The sequence below is a fragment of the Rissa tridactyla genome, chromosome 18 (genome assembly GCF_028500815.1).
Source record: "Rissa tridactyla isolate bRisTri1 chromosome 18, bRisTri1.patW.cur.20221130, whole genome shotgun sequence".
Classification (NCBI taxonomy): domain Eukaryota; kingdom Metazoa; phylum Chordata; class Aves; order Charadriiformes; family Laridae; genus Rissa; species Rissa tridactyla.
In genome coordinates, this window is record NC_071483.1 from 1,020,675 (window position 1) to 1,042,269 (window position 21,595).

General features: G+C 49.1%; 1 protein-coding gene across 3 annotated transcripts; it reads right to left on the reverse strand.

Moving 5' to 3' along the window:
- Nucleotides 1-1,433: 1,433 nt before the first annotated feature.
- SMAP2 (small ArfGAP2) lies at nt 1,434-20,549 on the reverse strand. Of its 3 annotated transcripts, none has more exons than XM_054223589.1 (10): nt 20,372-20,548; nt 7,078-7,211; nt 6,409-6,494; nt 5,470-5,548; nt 5,012-5,098; nt 4,462-4,543; nt 3,840-3,940; nt 3,565-3,730; nt 2,983-3,305; nt 1,434-2,571 (listed from the first exon to the last, which is right to left on the reverse strand). In XM_054223589.1, the coding sequence occupies exons 1-10, from the start codon at nt 20,472-20,474 to the stop codon at nt 2,446-2,448; spliced, it is 1,287 nt and encodes a 428-aa protein (XP_054079564.1). In that variant the 5' UTR covers nt 20,475-20,548; the 3' UTR covers nt 1,434-2,445. The 3 variants fall into 3 exon arrangements, with proteins under 3 accessions (XP_054079564.1, XP_054079565.1, XP_054079566.1); XM_054223590.1 differs by lacking the exon at nt 20,372-20,548 and adding an exon at nt 9,524-9,851; XM_054223591.1 differs by lacking the exons at nt 5,470-5,548; nt 6,409-6,494 and having other exon boundaries at nt 20,372-20,549.
- Between the last annotated feature and the right edge of the window lie 1,046 nt (nt 20,550-21,595).

Here is a 21,595-nt window from a genome sequence, read left to right on the forward strand (position 1 = left end):
GGAAATCGTCAGAACTCCATTAGCCACAAGTTAATTGCTACTCTGAGCTTAGCCTCCAATCCCTAGTGAAGGAAGGCAGCAGACATCTCGCCCTTTGGGTGGCGCTCACCAACCCCACGTCTTTCCGTGGGCACCCGTTACCTATGGAATTGGGTGCAGAAGTCATCCAGGACTGACGTGCTCCCCCGGGGTAGCTCTGTACTTTTGGAAGCCGGGACGTAATCGCAGTAGTGAACAGATTCGGCTGCCTTCACTAGCCCACTCGTATTTTGTGATAAACTTTGCTTTGATGACAGATTCGTAAGCGTAACAACTCCCCCTTAAAATAAATGCCGCAGAGGGGGGAACTAGGGGTCTTCTGAGCCCCAGTTCCATGTTCAAGACAAGGGGATGGGCTTGTGATGGATACTTGAGAATGGTGATAGATTTAAAAAAAAGCAAATGGCAATTTTATACCTGTGTTATGTAACGTTTTATATGTGCGTGTGGTCTTTCTTAATGTAAAACTCTTGTATTTTTGTGGTTTATATGCAGCAGGACTGATGGCTGTGAGGGTGCACGCTATTTTGTAAAATACTCTTAGCCAGTTTTCCCAAGGAGGAAAAAACTGAAGTCTTCACACTTTCATTGGCTTGTACCTGCATGTACAGTATCGGGGCAGCAAGTGAAGATGATTAAAGCCAGCTTGAAAACTTTTTTCTGTGCTTGGAGTTGAGCTTCTCAAAGCATCCATCCCAAACCCACGTGTGTAGCTGAAAAAAAAGCCAGCTCTCTCCCCCAGCTGATACGCTGGGGCGGAGGGGAAGAGGAAGAAACCCTCTTTTTTTCCTGAAAAGAGCAGGTTTTGACTTGAGGAAAGAAATACCATAATTAATATGCAAGCAGAGTACCATCAAGTCAAGGCGCACACAATTAGCTGAGCTCTCCCCCCTGCAGCTGCACATGGCCAGCCACAAGCCCAAGGGAGACCGGCCTTCATCCCTCTTCTTTAGGCGACTCCCAAACCCCCCCAGCCTTCCATAGTCTCACTGTTTCCACTTTTAAAAAGCTTAAAATTTACCTTTTGAACAGGCCACGGCCAGGTTTTGTTGAACATTGGTGTAAAGCTGCAGTCCTGATTATTCGAGTTCTCCCTGCAGCCACCGCTGCAGGAATGCTGCGTTCACCCCCACCCCCAAGCTGTGAGTCTCTCTTGTATATAAAAGTGTCAACTGACCTGATTCTGCCTCTGCCGAGCCTGGTTCTTTGCACGCTGATGGTCCTTAGCTTTCAGGCAAACACTGTTCTCGCCTGACACTTGCTACAAAGCAGATGGAGTCGGTCCGATTCGGATGAAAGGCTCCAAATCCCCACACACCTGAAGTGAACAACTCGCGCCAGTTAAACAGCGTTCAACACAATCTGTTACGCTCTTTAAAAACAAGATAAGTCAGTTGAGGTTTCACTGCAATATTTTATTTGGGAATTTACATATACACAGGATAAAGCAGACCACAGAAGTCTGACTTCTTGCTCACGCTGATGAGTTCAAGCAGTTGTGTTCTACTGAAGATGAGAAAAGAAATCTGACCCACCCACTTTCTATGCCTAGATTAAAATGTCAAAAGCTAGCCGGGAAAGGGTACCAGGATTACACAGGAACAACAAAAAAAAATATATGAAAAAAGTATAAATTAGGATGTCGTAGTAATTTTAAAAGTGTAAGAAAACTTGCAGTGGGCTCTCAGCCCTTGATAAGTTAACTCTCAGTTAGATTGTTAAAAGTTAAATACATCAATACCACGTATTAGACAGAAAAGCCACTCTGAAGTGCAAGTTTCACATTCCAAACAGCTTGCCCCCACACTGCGCGAGAATCCTGCTTGCTCACGGGGGGAGGGAGAGGGGTCTTCAAAATGACTTTGGTTCCAATGAGGGTTGGCGAGCCAAGCACAGCAAGGCCTCAGCTCCGGAGAACTCCACTCAAGGGAAGAGGTAGCAAGGCTTGCTTGCCCCTGGGCGTGGGTTAAAATCCAGTTCCTCAGCACCAAACAACGTTTCCACCCCTCTGGTAACCAAAACCCCTACTAATACTAGATTTTAAGTGGTTCTTAAAAGGGCGGACATTACAGGCCTGTGTTAAGTACAGATTTCCCAAGTTCCTCAGTCCCACCTCTGCTCAGATGCCCAGCAGGGCGTTAAGTGCTACCCAGAAGCATCGGTGGAGGTTTGTGCAAGGAGGGGATCCACCCCAGAAGTGTGTGCATTGACTGTGCTAAATACAGGGGAGCTCATGTTCTGGTCACTGAGGTTTCACCGTGTCTGACAGTGAAAAGGCAGAGATGGGTCTCAGTTATGGAAAGAGGCTCAGGCTGGGCAGCCAGCCGGAAAGAAAAAACCCTGAATGTCTCATGGAGCAGTTTTGAAGAACAGAACAGAAGGCAAGAATGGTCACAACGCAAGGGATCATTTCCACATCTGAGTGCTGAGGGACTGATTGCTTCCCTGGGCACCTCCGCCACCCATTGACTGTCCATAGCCCATCATGCCATTAGCTCCATAGAAGTTCATCCCAGCCATCTGCTGGGTCATCTGCAAAGGGGAGAGGAGAGAAGTCAAGGCTATGTCAAGGAGACTGCCAGCCCACAGCAGTCAAAGGTAAAACTCTTGCTCCCCAACACATTACAGGCTTAAGCCAGTTCTTTTAAAGAGTTATGGTGAACAGAAGTCACTGGCTTCTCGGGCGTGTGCCCACCTAGCAAGCTGAGGAATTTTTCATTTTAGCTGCTGTCGCCCTGATGTTTGTTCTCCACCAAGCACTGAGGCCTCTGAACAAGTTACTCCTTTGTGATCCCTGTTTGCCTGAGGTGTCAGCAGACCTCACCCAACCCCAGGCACCAGGCCATAAAAGCACTGAAGTTTTCAGGTGCGGGGCTAGATTTAATTGTGTGTGCTTCCCCTGCCCTCCATCCACCTTTGGGTCAGCAGAAGATCACGCCTCACCTGAGCAATGTTCCACTGAAGCTGCTGCGCTGGCTGCACGCCATAGACGGGCTGGGGAACCGCTGCCATGCCAGCTACGTAGCCAGCCTGCTGCGCAGCCATCATCCCGTTGGGGACACCAATGACAGCTGCCTGCACATTACCCACATATCCAGCTGGTATGGCCATGGGAGTCACCATCCCCGCAGCTCCAGGCTGGGCCATCATTCCCACTGATGGTGCCATCATGCCTCCCATCATGCTGCTGGAGGGGGCTACTCCCGGGAAGCTTGTATATGCTGCTGCAGGATATGCCATCTGAGCCGGGGCCATGAACATTGCTCCTGGAAAATGGCAGAGAAGCCATGAAGAGAAGAACTGCTGCACTCGTTGTCAGGGAATGAAACGCTGACCTTCAGATCAGAGACTATCACAACATGCACTTGGCCATGACATCCAGACTAAGCTGCTCATCATGCTACTCACCAGTTCTCCAGAAGGACCACCTACATTCCCACATCTTTGCTTGTCAGCTGTCAGGACACCCCACCCACTCCGGATTAGCGTACTGCTGTTCCACAGCTCTATTCTGAGATCCATTACCTTGCGCAGGCAGCTGAGGTGTTTGAGAGCCATACAAGGAGAGGATGGAGTCTTTAGAGAGCTGCTTCTTCCCCACTTCCTCCCCTTTTCCTCCTGGCTCAGGGAAGAGATTCAGGTTTTCGGGAACAGAACCAGCACTTCCAGATGTCGGCATAGAGCCAGTGACCTGAGACAGAGACAGCACAAGTGCACCAGCTGCATCCAGCACTGGGGGAAGACACATCTCATTCAAGCATCTAACTGGGCTTTGCCAAGCACCGACGTTCCCGACTTACCTTCCTGCAGTCGGAGTTTGATCCCACTGATGCAAAAAGATCGAGATCCTTCTCCAAGCTGCTAGGCCTGCCGTTTGTAACGGTGGCTGTCACAGGAGCATCTGGGGGAGACAAAGCTGCGTGAACACCCACCGCAGGTGGCCGCAGGCTGGGGGGCAGCCTCCTTGCCAATTGAGCAGGTTGCCCATACACCGCTCAACCCAGTGACCTGACCTGTAACCTGCTTCAGCCAGCGCACATTGCCAGCTCTTCGCTCGTCCTTCTGGTGCCAAGAAGGAACTGGCTCAGGACCGAGGAAGCGCACTGCGCCATGTCTGTCCTGTTAACCTGGGACCAGCCAGGAGCCACATGGTGTCTGGAGACCACTAGAGCCGGTCCTGGAACACTACAGGCACAACCGCTGCACCCCCACAAAGGGAAACAAGGAAAACTGCCTCTGCTGCAGCACTGAGCACTGTGCTTGAGTTGCACTGCAGTAGTTTATGCAAAACACTCCAGTATTCCTACCAGCTGTTGTTCACCGACATGGAAAATAAGTACTAAAAGCTCGTCAGATTCCCAAGACCAAAGATGGTGCACAGGGTCACTGTAACAAGTGCAGTAAGGCTGGAAAGGCTCTCACCAAGTCCTAGCAAGTCCATCACTGGTTCAGTAGATTTAGGAGAACTTTTTCTAGACTGCTGTGTTTCTTCTTTCTTTTGAGGCTAGGGAAAAAGAACACCAAAAGTCCTGTTCAAATTTTGGGTTTACTCTGATATATTAGAGGCTTTAATGAGACATTAACCCTTAAAATCCTTTTTTCCAGTGGGCGTAAGTGCTCCCAAAGCAAAGGGAATTTCAGAGTGAGTATTACATAGTTGTTTTATTGTCCCATTACTTTGGGACCCACTGCTAAATTTAAGCATGCTCTAAACTAGGAAACAAGTAGCCGCTCAAGCTGGAAAGCTAAGCGGGGAGTAGCTGGATTCCAATCTGCTCTGCATTGCGAGGCAGAACACGTCTGCTTAGTATCTAGATGAGCAGTAAAAACAAGCCACTACCATTAGCGTGACTCAGTGCACCCACTGCTATGACTGAGGCCAGAAAAAATGCCTCCACATCAAGCTGGACTGCTCTGTTCCGCTTGAGAGAAGTGTTTGCAACTGATCCATGACCATGCCTTTCGGTCTTACCATTTTCACCTTCTCAAAGATGATAGGTTCCAGTTTTCTTTCTGATACTGGCTCATTACTCCTTTTCCATTTGTCATCCTTTTCTTTCTGTAAGGAAAAAAATACTGACATGAGGGTCAAAACTCATGCCATCATACCAAGAGAGAGTTCACACAGAGCTTTAAGTAAAGCTGCTACTAATCTAAAAAGCCTCAAAGATACAGCTAAAGACTATATTTGAAGCTAGTCCTGCCAAATTTGCGGAAGGAGTTGGACAAGATGGCCTTCAAAGCTCCCCTCCAACTTAAATTCTTTCTACAGAATGACTGAGCGCAATCAGCCTTGGAGAGAGATCAGTCACTAATACAGGAAACATTTAAAGTGCCTGTTTTCATGGAGCCACTGCTTACTCATGAGACAGGCATACACTTATATCTTAACATGCACTCAAGCTCCTGTAGAAGTGATTAGAAACTAACCCTAAACGCGTTGATGTCAATACTTCGGTCCATGTATTTCTTCTTTTCGTATTTATCCCGAATGAAGCTCTCCACGGCTCTGCAAGCAGCTTGTTAAAGACAAACGATTCAAGAATAGAAGACTTACGTAGTATTATTTGACACGTGGATACAAGGTACAGGCTGTAACTAAACTAATGACTGTTTAAAGAGTATTTCCAGCAGGAACTTTCTTAAAATAATTTACTGTTGGATCCAACTACTTTACCTGCTCAATTTTAGCCCTGGGGTTATTCCAAGCATGATGGTGCTATAAAAGGTATATTAACTCAGGGCTTAAATTCCCAGCGTATTTTCTTCACTGACGTATATTTACTCCAACCATCACTTAAGAGCATACACGTCATTAGCACAAATCACACGGAGGTCAGAGAAATGGATCCTGCACATTCAGAAGCATCTCAGCCACCAGCTTAAGACAGAATTGATGGTAGAGGTGCTCCTGCCTGTCTTTAGGTTTACATCACTATACTCCTGTTGCACTCTGCATCCAGAAACCCTCCCGTATGATTCCAGTTACAGCTTAATTTTTCAGAAGTGTTAAACCTTTTTATCTGTCTCCACTGAGACTTCTAAACGCTCAGCGCTTTTGAAAGTGACCCCTCCTATTTGCCCCAGACTCTAACACGCATCTCATGCAATAGCTTCAGGTCGTAACATTCGTGTTCCGGTTCTCCACCCTCAGAGCTCAGAAGGGATCTTTTTAGCTCTCTTCCGCTTCCTTCCGTAAGCGAGCAGCCTGCGGGTGAAGCAATGCTCAGGGGGTGCCTAGCTAGGAACTCATTCTCACAGCTGACGCCCAGGCACACGAAGTTAAGCCTCCTATGCAAGGAGTGCAGCTACAAAGCGACAAGATGAAGAGGCTCCATGTTTCCCCAGCAGCAAAGGAAGAAAGGATGCTGATCTGTCTGAGGTCGCCTGAAGTTCTCTGGCAGGTAGGCTTCATAAAGACGATTTGCTTTTCCGTTTCCCATCTCTTGCATGCACTGCAATTCAAAAGAATCCTTGAACCCTTTGTTTCACAGACATTAAAGCTCTTATACATACTAGCATGACTGACTACAAGCAAAAGCCTCTCTGTGTGGACCAGAAGGCACGTGTAGACTTTTGAAGTCTGTTCTGTACCTGGAAGCCACTCCTCAGGCTTTTGGTGCAAGCCTACTAGCTGGGAATCCCTGATGCAGTTGCTATGATCCCCCCTCGCACAATTAGCCAACCCTAAGCACCACAGCACAATATGTATTCAAAGACAAGAAAAATATCACATTAGCAGCCTAAAGTCACTCTGGAAGTTGAGAATTTGTCTTCTGGGAACCTCAAGGAGAGGAGGTGGGCAGCAGCTCCAGACACCAGCAGCCTTTGGCAGTTTACAGAAGCTTGCAGCGTTTGTCTTCACCCTCTGATGTTTGCTGAGCCTGAAATCATGACATTTTCCCCTCCCAATCTAATCTCACTTGGTATCTTCTTCCTGCTTCACTTCCCACATCTTTGGCCTATTCAGACTTTGTTTATCGCCCAGCTTACCCATCCCCGCCAACAGAACGCCGCTGTTCGTGTTTCGCTCATTACCTGTATCTGTTCTTGTGTCCACTGGTCGAGATTGACAGATTTTACCCTGGATATATGAACTCCCAGGTTCCTGTGGATCCCAGCACAACGAATACAGATGAATACACCGATATTCCAGGACGCCCATCGTGGCCCTGCAAAGAGACACAAGTGTTTCACACCAGCACGTCAAGCTGTAGTTGCCTCTAGCAACTGAGAAACTGTACCAAGTGAACTGGGACCGAGGCGTTTACATTTTCATCCAGATTAGAAACTGCGTTAGACATCAGCAGGACATTTAAAGATTGTCTCCCAATGCTTATACTCAGAGCTAGTATTTTACTGACTCCCTCTTCCGTTTTGAGGGCTCTACACAACTCTAAGGGGAGGAGGGAAGAAAACAGGCATTCAGACCACCCAAGGCACTACAAAACCCCAATTTCTTCTTGCTTAAACTGATGCAACAGTCATGTCAGTGTAAGTCTGTGTTCCTGCTTTAGCAATGGAGAACTTTTCTCAGGTAACCCTACTGCAGTGGGATCAGCTCCAGAATATTCACTACTGCTCTCGGAAAGGCAGTATAAAATAGCCAGCGTCTGACAGACAGACTGTATCATCAAGTCTTCTGAGAGGCTTATGCAGGGAGCTACGGCTGAGGCAGGAGAGCAGGACAAAGCCCAGTACGCTGGCCACCAAAAAGCCACAGAGCCAGGGGCAGGACCCCGGGTTGCAATCCTGGCAGGAGGCTGATGATCAGTTCACTCCGCAGTTTCTACAGCTCTCATCAGATTCGTGGTTTGCATGCGGCTTTCAGACAGGCAGGAGAGCTCCAAGGGGCAGAAGGGAGATCATGCCAGGGGAAAAAAAAACACAAGGGAAAGATTGACAAGCTTAGTTTTACTCACTGCAAACAGTTCTCTGAAGGAAACCCAGCAATGCATCACCCGGGGGAGGGCAGAGGACCACAGGCACTCCCACCCCTCCCAGCCAGGGCCAGCAGACCCTGGCCATCGAAACCCTCAGTCCCGCCGAAGGAATACCAGCTTCGGAAGTAGTTCTCTGCAGTGCAAGACAAGCAGGTTTTCAAACTAAATCATCTGGCTGGAGCTGCCAGCCAGCCACACAGTCACTGCGGCCAGCTTCCATCCTGGGCTGGATGTCACCATCCACGGGTAACCGGCCAAACAGCCACAGCAAAGCCACATCCTGAATGAGGGACCCAATAAACTGTACCAGCACTTTTTATAGGGATTGCAGGCATTATTGCAGGTGAATAGTTATTCTGCCTTTTCTTGCCATAGTTAAAATAGCAAGCATCAAAGCTAATGAGACTGAGGTGGGAGGGGGAAGAGGGGGAAAGTGTAATTTCAGAGCCCTAAAAAAGCAGCACTGTATTTGACTCTCCTGGATGTGCTAGATGGCTGTTAACAGTTTAACTCCTATTTAGCGGAAAAGCCTAGAGTATCCTGAGGGATTTGGTGCTGCTGAGTGCAATCAACGGCTCATGGTCCCTTCCAGGGCAAAGGCGTGCAACCTCTAACTCACCCCCAGTACCTATTCCAGCTAACTCAGGTTATGATTAAAAAAAAAATCTCTTAAGGCTTCTGGCCTGGCCTGCCATTGCTTTCTGCTTTTTCAGAGAATCATACCCAATTAATGAAGCTGATGAAAGTCACTTCCCAGCAGCTTAGACACAGCTCTCGGCGAAGACCTGAGCAGAAGCACACTCCTGCCTATACCTCAGTTCCTTTGTTGTACTTACCAAAACAGGACCGAATGCAGCAAAGCGGGGGCCCATACTTTTAGCAGCACCTAAGTATGCCAGGCACAAAATAAGGCATGGAAATAAAAGGCTTCTTCAATGTTACACCTGTAGCACGCCAAGGTGAAGCCAGGAACCCTGATGCTTCATTTGATTTATTTGTGGAGCTCTCTCCCAGATACACACTGAAAGCTATAACGTGAGACCGCCGTCAGGATTAAGCATGAGATTCAAGGTTAGATTTAAACTCTAGATATATTTAGCCTTTATAGGACTAAAAGGATTAATAGTCAGCTAGATACTACATCAGGGCTGTAGTAATCAGCTCACCGGTTTGTCACATGTGCTCGCTCGAGCCACTGCATCCTCCTACCCCGCGATGCCACACGAGAGGATGATTCAGTGGTACAGCCTGTTATGCCCACCCTGCCTTCGCCTTACTTCATTTGTGATGCAGGATCTGAAATAGCAAGGGCTGAGTACAGGAATAACAGCTGACGGTTGCTGCAACTTGTAGGTCCCAGCTCTGGAAGACCCTAGTACTGGAAGAGCTTCATTGTGCCAGTGACTGTCTTAAAGAAATAAATATGTAGGCTTTCAGAAATCCTCCTAGCAGCTAGCATTTGGCTTGGTGATAAACACATATTATACAACCAGGGGTAGTTCTCTTTACTGATGCTTATTTCAGCCAGGGTTTGGGCCTACCTGCAGTGCCAATAAATGCCATAAGGCTTTAGGTGTACCGACTAGAGGAAATACCAGAAGCACAGGGCTGTGAGGTCATTTTTGCCTGAAGCCAGGAGGAAGAGGGTGAACCCAGAAGTTCAGCAGTCTGCTCTGACACGGCGGTGACTCCAGAGCCACAGGAGCAGGATGTTTGGGTGGTTCTCTGGAAATGCTGCCCAAAGTCTGCAGCCAGCTCTGTGGTTCTGCACGGCGTGTCAACTTGAACTCTAGATCCAAGGGCCCCAGGCTTTTGGAGATAACCAGCAATTTCTTTAGCCTAGTTACACAGCCCTGTATTCTAGCAACACTGTGATTTAAAAAAAAAAAAAAAAAAGAGAGGAACAAGGTAACAGCTACATCCCTCGAGAGTGGAAAAGTTACTTTAAGATAAGCAGCTGCGGAAGAGACCCCCTTGCCTCAACGGCAGCAAAGGCTGACACGGGAGGGCTCAGAAAACGGGGAAAGAACAGCCAGGGCTGAGCGGAGCAGCAGCCTGTTGGCAGCACTGTCAGGGAAGTGAAGTGTGTCCCGCTGAATCAAACTCCAAATAACTCCATGCTCATTAAAATTATCATTTTTACCATTTCACTTCTTATAAAGCACTTAGTTCTGTGGGCAAGGGGGGGATGGGGTTTGATGGAAATGTAAACAAGCTCCCCACTTCCCTCTTTTCAGGCCACGGTGACGGAGCTTGCACTAGAAATCACACGGGGGAAGTGCCCATAAATATCTGGCTGGGGAGAACATTGTACAGTCATTTCCCCTCAATTTCACATGCCATTTTCAAGGTGACTGACTTGCAGAAAGCTCCAGGTGGTATTTACAGACACAAGTTTGGTCACATGCTGCAGCATCTAACTTCCCAAAAACTAAACCGAGCTGAAGACTGCACAGAAGCTCCAGCGACGGAGCATTGGCAGAAGTGGTAAAACACCTTAGTAGAAGTTAAGGGCACAATTTTTTCAGAGAAAAAATGTTTTTATGTCGGAAAGTCACTTTAGAGAACAACACAGCAGCGTTTATTGGCATTGCCAGCGCCGCCATGGAGCGCTATCATCCCTCGCAGCCTCTGCGCACACCCCGACACTCACCACTAATTGCTCGCGCGAGGGCAGGGCACGCCACGGGGAGCACTTCACCCGCCAGGTTCAGTCAATCCCGGACACTTAAGATGCCAAAGGTTTTAGGACAAGGCTAAGAGAAACACTTAGCTTGTTAAACCACTAGAAAGAAACATGAAAGAAATTGGTCCTCGCATGAATACTCCCGCTAATGCTATAAAAATAGTTCCCCCGAGGCTGGCATCCTCGCAGCCACCAGATGGCTTCAGAGCTTACGGCCCAAATGAAAACTCGTTCCCATATGCAGCGCTGGGAGTTTGCTGCAATGACAACCAGTATCAGACACGCGAGCCTGATGCTGCAGTCACTTTTGTTTCAGCATTACGGCTCATTCTAACAGCTATGGGAAGCAAGTTACTTGGCACCAACTCGGGCTGGGCATCGCTCGTTCCGTTCTGATTAAGCCTGCCATGCCCCTGTACATCACCTCATACATGCACAAATCCTTCCTGGAGAAGGCCAACCATCTGCAGGTGAACACGAGATTAAAAAAAAATGTCAGTTTTGAGTAAGAGTCAAAGCTTATTTAAGAGCCCAGCTATACGCTCAGTTCTGGCACAATATTAAGGCCAGCTCAGACCACCTCGGGACATACTCCTAGCCTGGCAGTGGTTGCAGGAAGATCTCGAGCTTAAAAGCATCTCCTGCTCAGTCAGTTTTCATTTTAGAAAGCTGCACTGAGTACTCGAGTGCATTGCTAAGCGAGGATGCGTCCCCACCTAGCAGACTAGAGAGCTACATGCGAGCAACTCGGGTGCCTGGCCGGTGCTTCCGTGAGACAGCATCACCGCCTGTTTTCTACCCCAGCCTGTCCAAATAAACCCCGCATCCCAAGCTGGTCATACCAGCTTAAGTTACAATCATTAATGCCTACAAGGACTGCCTGAATGATCTGCCCTTACTGAAGAGGTTCTCGGTTCCCTCTAAAACCCCAGCGCAGCCTGGCTAGTCCCCATCATGTCTTAGTCACTTGCTGAAAGTTCACACCCTTGAGTGGTTTTAATCAAGGAATCCCAAGGGGATTCACTCCTCGCCCTTTATTCAGGCATTAGATTTTGGCTCAAGCTACCCGTGCAGGTTTCTTTGGTAATAACCCTCCAGAAGGCGTTTAAAAATAAAACAGAAGTTGGCTGCAAAGCCATCGCTCTTTTGAGAAGGGGGGGGGGGTCAGGAAAAAAAATAGATGCTTTCATAGGCAGGAAGGAGAGAACATCGCTATTCAAAGCCTAATGAAATATTCTTAGTGCAAACAATCGTTCGACTCGCGGGCTCCCTGCCTGCAAGCGCTCCAGCAAAAGCCCAGCTGTAGCAGGGAGAAGCGCCTGCCCAGCCCATTGATCCCAGTTAACACTGCTGCGTGTGTTGGGCTACGGCGGCGTACAACCAGCCCCTCTCAGCGCTCCCAGGGGAGGTGGATGTGGGAAATTCGCCTGGGAGTGGGATAATCCCTGCGAGATGACAGTCACATCCTCTCGGACAAGCCTTCACCAGTACTTGGAAATTTCTCATCGAGACAAAGTTGAAAAGCCCTACTTTTTTGCAGAGCCAAATGAGGAAACAGCCAAGTATCCAAGAGCTTCCTCTGACTTGTGGTTTCCTTATTCTGGAAAGGGATTGCTTAATGACTTACTGAAATTCATTCCGCTCATAGAAAAGCTATGACAAAGGCTGTCTTACAAAACAACTTCCTCTGCTCTTTACTGTAGATGTCTGTTCTACAGTCAAGTGTTCAGATTAGTTTGGGGAAACAAGGTAAACTCCGCAAGTGGGTAAAAAGCACGGTTAAACTCGACTTCAAGATCTCTAAATTACGCTATTTAATTATTAACACAGCCTAGTTAGTTACTGGCCTGAGCGTGCATCCTGATGCAGGGTTCATGGACCTATCCGAGATTTGTGAAGGCTGATACCTGCTGTACCTCCAGGTTTCGTACCAGATAAGCTATTTGTGTAGTTTTTGGGAAGCCATTGGAACCCAGTGAAACAGGGATGCTAAAGCCAAAAACTCTGTACCAAGGGAGGTTGGTAGGGATATATATCTACTCAAGCAGTTTAGTGGTTCAAAAATTCAACTTTATGCCATCATTTTAAAGAGGAAAGGGCTGTTTTCAGGGTTTTTCTTCGTCTTGGTTTTTTTTCCAGTAGAAGATTGCTGCAGTAGTTATAGGCTTTAACCACTCTTTGCAGGAAAAAGGAAGAGCCAGAGGCATCTAAGGAGGCTGAGAATATTGCTTCCAACAACAGCTTGGAGTTTGCCTTAAAAATCTTCTTGGTTGTATTAGCAGCAACCAGTATACTCTCTCCTTCCCCAAACCATGATGTTGGCTACAGGTACCTTACTGGCCAAGTCAGATCAAACTGACTGGTGCCGGCTCTGTTTCCTCTCAGCAACAGGCTTTGAATCTTCTACGGTTTACCAGAAATGCATAATATTTGAGTGCCCGGTGGCCTTGAAGGCAGCCACACAGCAGCACTTGATCTAGCTTTGCGTAGCAGTGAGCTTGCAGAAGCAGCCTTCAGTGCTCATCTTATCGTTACCATCTTGTTCTTTGAACACGTGCTGTGCTGATACAAATGCAGATGGAGCAAGGTGGAGGAAATTAAAATCGATGCTGTGAACAGCAGGGCGGGTCCTTCCTGTTGTTCAAGAAAGTGATGTTTATTACTTCAGTAAATAAACGCGAAAGCGACAATTTCAAGCAGGTGCTATAATAAGAATCCATGCAAGAGGACTGGTTAACATTACCAATACTGATGACCACAATGCCTAAAAATAGATAAATTCGGCCAAGTTCCATGATGCATGTATTCCTGCATAGCAAGAGTCCCAGCAGCTAGATGTTCAATATCAGAGATCAGGATTTCATAGTGTTCCAGCGACGAGATAACAGATGTCCAATCACTAGATTTTAGCCAAAACTACACATGAGTCAGTCCTAGAAGGTGCTAGGGTAAAGGCAACAGATTTCAAGGAGGCCTGAATTTCCATGAAATGCAAAAAAACTAGGTAAACACCATCCCTATGCCCAACCCGCACATAGACAGAGCAGCAGGATGGAAACTCACACTATCACTACCATTTCACCCCACCAAAATTCAGCTTAGAATTTCTCCACCAAACTCCTTACAAGACATCTGCTCACCCAGCTTTAATTCCTCACTGCATTTTGGAAATATTTAGACCCTATCTTCCAATCTCAATTGAGTTGTGGAGAGAAGTAGAAGTCACTAAGTCCTTAAAATAGCTCCTAACAGAGGAGGGGTCTGAGCTCCTGGGCCACTTTCTACTTGGTTGACAATCCCTTCAGTATCTAGAGCTAGACATGAACTACTTTTCACTGTCAAAGTTACCAAAAAGGACTTGACATTCATAAGGAAAGGGCATAACCTGGCCAGTAAGGAATGGCATGTTTTGCCAAAAATAGAGGTAAGCAGTTTAACGAGGCACTGAAGGTCCAATGATAGCGCAGGTAACCAGCTTTGCAGTCAGAGGAAGCTTTGCTCTAAGAGAGTTTCTCTTAAAAACTCAAACTTTTCCTGTCCTAGATTTCCCAGGACACACAAAGTAATCACTATTCTGGATCAACCTGGAGGAGACCAAAGCTATTCTTGATTCTCTAGTTGGTTTTGATAACCTACTTGCATTTTGCAAGATGAATTACCTTTAAACAGCAGAGGCATTTTCTGAAGAGGCTGGCACGCAAGTTCCTGAGCATGTTTGAAACCTTATGTAATTCATCTGGCAGTTACTATAGGAACAAACTTTTACTAGAAGTTACAGCTATGCTCTGAGAATCACACAGCATTTTTTGGACCCTTGATGTACACCCTCTGCTATACAGCCACTCGCCACGCAGGCTCTCCGTGTCCCAGGTGGGTCTGTACAGCTGGTAGAGAAGAACAAGGCTGTTCGAGCTGACATGGTTTGCCGAGATGCCCTCCGCTTGGAGGATTATCTTTGTTATCTATTTCTGGCAGATGTAGAGACACGTACATCCCTGTATGACTCAGAGCTCTGCGCATCTTTTCTTAAAGGGTATCTTCCTACAACTCTCCTAAGCACAAACCAATTCCAGAGCAAGTCCCCACTGGAAAGGCTGATGCTTTTTTTCCTTGCTTGGTGGCTGGAATGGGAAGTTAAAACTTCCTTCGAGCAGGTGTACGTAGGGCCAGGCTGACAGCTGGACAGAGCTGCGCTCCTCCCAGCCAGTCGTACACCATGGCGGTGCTGCTCAGACAAAGATCACTGTGGGATAAAGCCAGTCTCACAAAGTTAATTTCTGAACATTTATTTGCACTCACTTGAAATTAATGCCACCTTATGCACAAGGCTATTCCTTCCAGAGCTGACTTTAGAAGAGAAGGACAGTTCAGAAGCAGAAGAGAAAACGTAGTGCTCATTAAGATAACTGCAGATATTGTGACTGCAGCTCAGAATCAAAGTGAGTGCACAAGCACATACGCATCCCCTCCGGTAAGCTTCCATTACATAAGACTGAGCTTTCTCCTAATACAAGATTTTCTAAGGCATGCTGAGAAGCTTTAGTGCTACCACTTTGGTTTTTGAAGCCCACTGCAGGCAAACAGTACACATCACTACCCACTGCTCAGCTTTCCCATAATGATCATTTCTTCATCTCATGCAGTTGTTCCAGGCAGCTATTTAAAAAGTTACTCTTCATATTGCTTTTACTGAAAAGGAAATTCAGCTGCGATTCAATAGTCTGCTGATGGAGGAGTTGAGTCACAACGGATTTTCACTGAATATTAGCAACATGTTTTATATTAATACTAGTTTGGCTGGACTGAACCAGCTGTAATAAGCCAACTCCCCCATTCCACTGGAAGTCGTCGTTCCTTAACTGCACCTACTCTAGCCCCAAGCTTTTTATCCTGCTCTTCCTGCTTCCCACCCAGTATTTAACCACATCTTAACAGGTATTTTCAAAGTTCTACCCCTCTTTCAGAAAAGACTGCTGGACGAATTAGATCTGGGCTTGTGTTGGGGATCAAGTAGTTTCCCATCTAAGCACTAAAGTTACAAGAAGGGGTTGATTTCGGCATGGAACCCACAGTTCTCACGAGACAAAGGACGAAGGGAAGAGTCAGACAAACCAGGAGGAGCACAGGGCAACCTTAACTGATGGACAGAGCAGTCCTCGCTGGTGCTCCCTGTGGAGGAACCTGCCGTTCTGACGTCAACGAAACTGGATCCAAGGAGCCTGTTGGATAGATAGGACTGGAAGAGCAGAGGGGAAGAGTTTGGGAGGAGGAGAGAATCAAATAGAATTAGCTGTATGTTACACAAGTTGAGCACAGAGCTTCAGAGTCAGAAATGCAGAGAACCCCGTCAATGCAAGTGTTACTCAACACAAGGCATCTTCCATTTATTGGAAGGCATCTGAACCCTTAGGTCAAGCCCAGCTTGCACAGATTACACCACATCCCTCCTTCATCTACATTGCAATTGCAGCCTCCAGACTCATTCTGATGCTCAGCAGCGTATCTTCTGACAGACACTCAATACGGTCAGGCTGCTCCACAGTCGTGTTATCTTACACACACACAAAACCACGACAGCAACACAGCTGCCCTCAGAAGGCCCTCTGCCATGAAGAATGCACTGGTAGAAGAGATCCCGATCTCACTCATCAACAGCTGCTCTTTTAAGGCGTTTTGTTCAAGTGATTCATACAGCAACAGCCTTCAAAAAGAGGATTATGATAATTCACCACTCCAGCTTTTAGCCAAGACAGCCGCGACCACCTCAGCCACGCTGGGCAGTCCCGAGGGGAGAGCTGCATGGCTGCAGGTGGAGCACTGCTGCGAGGACTTCACACCGGAGTGTTGCTTTTGATCATTGATATTAGTATCGTGACAGCATTCAGAGCTGCACGTGAAAACCACTGAGTAACCTTCGATAGCACTTGCAAGCGGAAATCCGCTGTTCTGTTTGTGCCTGACACAGCTAGATTATGTCCTGAAAGGCTGCCACTGAGCTGCCGAGTCCTGTTCTGATCAGGTAGTGAAGAGACCCCTCTCACACACACGTGAGTTTTCACTCCTAAGCCCCACTGCCAGAAAGCCACGCTCTGCTTTGGCGCAGGAGGTACTACTCACTGCCTGTCCACCCGCCTTTGCTCAGATCACCCCGTTTACCCACAGTTACTTTGGACAGAAAGTTCGCAATGCAAAGAGGAAGAAGAAGGCGCGAGATCTTGCCCAGCTTCCTCCAAAACAAGAGCCTCTAACCACAGCAGTGTTTATTGTTGCAGAAGCAAAAACCACCCTGAGCTCTCTTTCCTGGTTTCCTTGTCTTTTTTTCCCCCCTCCAACCCCTTATACCCAGGACATTAATGGCTTGCCTAGGCAAGCCATCAGACTCATGCTTCTGCATTTTTCCTTTCAGGCTCATCTGTGTAGCTCTTACAGAAAAGTTATGCAGAGAAACCACGTGAAGCCATCGTTGTCTTCAACAGCTTGTTGGAAGAAAAGCCTTGGGAAGGGTGATGGGCCCTGCTGAAGTCACTTGAATCCCAGACATAGGGGGGGGAAGGAGAGTATATGGGAGAAACTAGTTTCCCCTCCTTATCACACTTAAAGACGCGAGTTGGACTAGGAACCACTTGTATGCACTGCCTGATGGAAAGCAAGTAATAAGAACATCACAGAAGACGACCTTCTCTCTAAGCAATCACTTTGATGAGGGCACAAGAGATGGAAGATGCCCAACTGTTCACCAGCACGGCACAGCAAACAGTGTGCTTGCTATACTGGTCCCAGAGCACCGGGCCCAACCAGTAGCCAGCATCAGAGAGCTGATGTTGCTGAAAACCAGACTTTTACCCCAAGGCTGTGAGTTTCGGCAGAGCACAAAATCAAGTGGGCACATACTAGCACTGCAGCTCACACTAACAGGTACTGAGATCTCGTTTAGTTCTGTGTATAGAAGTGGAAAAAATACAGTAATGAAACCCGGCAAGTAGTTAGGTCATTGGGAACAGGCATAATGGAAGTGTGGGTGGCAACTGAACAGTCTCTGCCTATGTGTCATGGTAGCTTTGAAACGCTCCGATCAAGCAGCAAACCACTACAAAATTCAGTAACTTCAGCATAAAAACAGATGGTCAAAAGCCAGTGTTTTATTGTAAAAGTATTTTGCTAGGTGCTGTATGAGCCGCTAGGCTCTCACTCTGCCCTCAGTTTTGTTGAAACTCATGCAAAAATCCTTATGATCTTGAACAGGAGCTGCCAAAGGAGGGAGCTGGCGTAAGGAACATCACCTGCCACCACCAATCAGTGGTTGGTGACCAGATTTCAGCTGTGACCTTGGCACAGCTGAATAAGAACAATATACTTGTGTATATTTTATTATTCTTAATGTATCTCAACTAGTGTAGCTAGACTTGCAGTTGGGTAAAACCAGAGCAAGTCAGCTGTACAGCAAAGCGGCTTTTCTTTCAGGTAGCACTGGAAATGCTGAGGGAAGCCATCTGGAGGTAGCAAATACCACGTGGCCGCTCATTAGCACACACTTGCACAGAGTTTTAGTTATTAAGAAGCCATATATCAAATGAAGTGTGCTCTTTACTCTGCACTAGCGCACCTGGGGTTCACGTCCATACGCAAAGCAGAACATTGCAGTTACTTTCAGCAGCGGTAAGGACATCGGGCCTGCCTTGCCATCGCTGCAAACCAGCACCAGTGCCGTGCTGGGAGAACACCACATCAAGCGCCAATAACCGAAACGCAGCCCAATATGATGCTTTGACTTGCATCAACTCCCAGTCAGACACCTGGCTGGAGAACTCACTGCATCTACACCTCCTGTGGCCACGATCTCCATATGTTGCCCTCAGGAATGAGATTTCACATGTCCATGAATCTCATTAGTATAGTGGATAATTATTTTGCCAGATAACTCTGTACAAGAGACACCTAACTCTTCATGACTGATGCAACCTACCTGTCTGCCCAGACACGAGCAGCTTCCAGCTTTAGTGACTGAACTGTACGCTTTGATTTTTATACATAATTAACTGGAATACTGCATTCCCAGGATGTACTATGAAGAAGAAAAGCTAGTCGCATCAAACCAAGTAACCTGGAACTGTTATGAGAATTTGTTTCCGTGTTGTGTACACTACTGTCTCATGCCTCAAAACACAAGATAAGACAGCTATTTTTGCCCTTGGCACTGGCACTAGGTGCCAAGAGATAAGGGATTTGCAAGCGAGAGGAACATTCTGCTCTCTGCCAACACCACCATGTTCAACCTACGTGGTCAACCAAAGCCAGGTGTGAAACACATCTCAAAACACACCATCTCCAAGATAAGACAGGTTGTTACAACACGGTTATGAGGCTTTAGGGGTCCTCTCAGAGCAGCACTGAAAACAAACCTTAATAGCAAGATTTTTTTTTATGTTGTTCAGCAGTGCTCTCTGCAGTTTTTAGAGGTCATACTGAGGTCACTACATCTCCCACTTACAGATGGACATAGAAAGACAGCCCCTACTTCATTTGCTGCAACAATTGGCAAACAAGCCTCAAGTTCAGATCTCCAAATCATTACAACAGCTCATTAAAATAGGATTTTAGGTAGGCATGGGCATAACCTCAACCCTTTTGCTACAGGAAAGCAAAGCATTTCACAGTAGCTAACTACAGAAAGGCACCTGCATCACCACTGAACAAGTAACAGTTGCTTTAGTCATTTGTCTTCTAGAATTCAGACATTTACATCCGGCTTCCTCTCTACCCCATTCCACTCCTTTCTAAGAAAAATAAGGAACACGACATGCCTTGAAATCAATATTAAGTGGAAAAGGAAGCACAGGACTAAATATGAAATTCCTTCAGTGGTACTTGGCTCCAGGGCTAGGTTACAATTCCTTCCTTTTCCTTACACGCTGCACTTCAAGTGCTGCTCCTATCTGATGCCTAAGGATGATCTGCTGCTCACGTTACAGCTCTGATTTACAGGATATTACTCCTCAGCTGGAATGCCCTCCAAAATTACGCAACACCAGCTTTCCAGGCTCCTCCTAGTGCAAGGCTTCTCCAGAAGAGCAGTTCCCACAGGCGATTAAGTGTTTTCACACTGACATTTGAGGTCAAGCCCCAGCGTACTCCAAGAGCCGATGAGTTTCCATAAGCCGATCTCCAGGGGTTTCCTACTCAAGAGCTGCAGAAGCTGGGTTACAGAGGCTGCAGGAGGGGGTCTTCTGACAGGAGCACCGCCAGCCCAGACTGCCACCACCACCAAGGAATTAAATTCTGCTGAAGCCAAATTTTGTGGGATTTTTTCCCCTTTTTTTCAAGCACCAACTAAACCAACAGGGAAACCACCTACAAACCCTCAAACCGCCCCCGCCCGGCAGCGGCACCGCTGGCCCTGCCCGCGGCCGGAGCTCTCCCTGCCCGCTCACGGGGGACGCTGGAGCCCAGAGCTGCGCCCCCCACTCCCGTCCCGGGCCCAGCCGGGCCTGTCCTCCCGGAGGAGTCGTCCCTCCTCCCACCGCTGCGGCGGCCCCCGGGGATAGGGGACATCGTAGGACCCCCGAGAGCCCACTGTCAGCAAGCGGTGGGGGGGCAGCGCCCCGCCACACGCCGGCACCGAGAGGGGGACAACCGCGCCGGCCCGCTCCCCCCAAGGCCCCGCCGCCCCCTCAACCGGCGCGGCCCGCGGGGAGGCCGCCGGTACCTTTGGCTTGGCAGTCGGCGCAGTACTTGTTCTCCTCCTCCACCAGCAGGCTGGCCAGCACCGCCTGGTACCGGTCCACGTCGCGGACCGACTTGCCCGTCATGGCGCGGCCGGCGCAGCCCGCCCGCGGGTCACGGCGCCGCCGTCCCGGGCACCCGGCGCTTCCTGCTTCCGGCCGGCGGCGGGGGCGGGGCCACCAGGGGGAGGAGCCAATAGGCGGCAGTGCGCGGGCTTTAAGGCCTTCCCCCGGCCGCTCCCCCTAGCCGTTGATTCGCTGCGGCGCGGCCAGCGCCCGCGGGAGCCAATCGGAGGAGGCGGGGCGGTGGCGGGGGAGGCATGAATGGGCAGGGTCACGTGACGGGCTGGGCCGGGGGCGTGGGGCCGCGGGGGGGGGCTGCGAGGGGGCGGGGCTGGACGGGGCTGCGGGGACTGAGGGGTTTGGGGGGCTGGCTGGGGGTTTTGAGGGGGCTGCGGGGCTTGGAGGGGCTGGGTGGGGGTCTTGGGGAGGCTGAGGGGCTTGGGGGGCCTGCGTGGGGGATTGGGGGGGGCTGGCTTGGGGTTTGGGGCGGCTGCGGGGCTTGGAGGGGCTGGATGGAGGGTTTGGGGGGGCTTGGGGGGGATGGGGACTTTGGGGCGGCCTAGATGGGGGGGGTCTGGGGGGCTTGGAGGGGCTGATTGGGTGATCTGGGGGCCTGGCCGGGGGTTTGAGGGGCTGGGGGGCTTAGCAGGGCTGGCTGGGTGATTTGGGGGGCTGGCTGGGGGTGGGGGGATGCTGGCTGGGGGGCTGGCTATGGGATAGAGGTGGGGCAGTGGGGTGTGAGGTGCTGGCTGGGCGTTTGGGGGGACTGGGGTGTCTGGAGTGGCTGGATGGGGGCTTTGGGGGATGTGGCGGGGGGTGCAGGGGTGCTGGCTGGCGGGCTTAGGGGGGCTAGCTGTGGGATGGAGGGAGGACTGTGGGGTGCAGGGGGCTGGTGGGGGGTTTGGGGATCAGCAGTGGGGAGGAGGGGGAGGTCAGCGCCTCCGTCCCTGCCCAGGCCAGGCTCTGCCCCAGGTCTCTGCCCCACAGAGGCACGCGTGGATTGGGGCTGCTCCACAGCTCTCCTGTAGCAGCCCATGGGGCCGTGTGGGTCCCAGCTCCTCCTAACCCTGTTTCTGACGCTGTCACGGCGGTTTGGGACACGGTTGTGCCCGGTGCCGGGTCACTGTGGGCCCGATCCTCCCACA